General features: G+C 62.8%; 1 protein-coding gene across 1 annotated transcript in view; it reads left to right on the forward strand.

Annotated features, from left to right (window-relative positions):
- The window catches only part of LOC104494177 (serine/threonine-protein kinase Nek8-like), a gene marked incomplete at both ends in the record, with an annotated part of 1,924 nt that overhangs the window by 813 nt on the left and 407 nt on the right, over window positions 1-704 (forward strand). The window contains 2 exons of the mRNA XM_010136979.1: window positions 203-366; window positions 575-704. The exon at window positions 575-704 is cut by the window's right edge and continues 8 nt beyond it. Of these exons, the coding sequence (XP_010135281.1) occupies window positions 203-366; window positions 575-704 (294 nt within the window). The remainder of the gene's footprint in view (window positions 1-202; window positions 367-574) is intronic.

Here is a 704-nt window from a genome sequence, read left to right on the forward strand (position 1 = left end):
CCCAGATCTTGCCTACAGCCTCCTGGTCCTGTCCATCTATATCCAGCCCAGGAGGAGGGAGCAAAGGTCTCTAGAAGACCTCTCTGCGTGACCCTGCTCCCCAGCACCATGCTGCTGCTGCTGCTGTGGGTGGGATTTGTCCCTGGGGTGTCTGTGCCGGGCTGCGTTCAGCCGCCTCTGAGCTCTGCTTTGCCCCATGCAGGTGTAACAAGCTGGGCCTGGATTGGATCAGCTCGGCGGAGGAGCCTTCCCCAGAGGAGCAGGTGGAAGAGGCCACTGTGTTCACGTGTGTCCAGTCATCCCCGCTGAACAGGGAGCCGATAGTGTGCGCTGACATCGGCACAGCGCACTCAGCTGTGGTCACAGGTGAGGGGCTGTGCCCCCATCCCTGACGGGGACCTGCATTTTCACTCCCTGCCTCCTGCCTCCATTTCCCGTGGGCAGTGGCCTCAGAGAGGCTCAAGAGACACCCTGCCCCCCACGATGGAGCAGGATGCTCAGCGTGGTGGAGAGCAAAGAGCTTCAGGGCACCCTCGGGTGACGCCCTGGTTGTTCCCCTCATCTCTGTTGTCAGCGTCCGGCCAGTGCTACACCTTTGGGAGCAACCAGCACGGGCAGCTGGGCACCAACTCCTGCCGCCACAGCCGCGTACCCCACCTGGTTGAGGGGCTCCAGGCGATGAAGGTCACCGTGGTGGCTTGTGG

The sequence above is a fragment of the Buceros rhinoceros genome, unplaced genomic scaffold (genome assembly GCF_000710305.1).
Source record: "Buceros rhinoceros silvestris isolate BGI_N320 unplaced genomic scaffold, ASM71030v1 scaffold39975, whole genome shotgun sequence".
NCBI lineage: Eukaryota > Metazoa > Chordata > Aves > Bucerotiformes > Bucerotidae > Buceros > Buceros rhinoceros.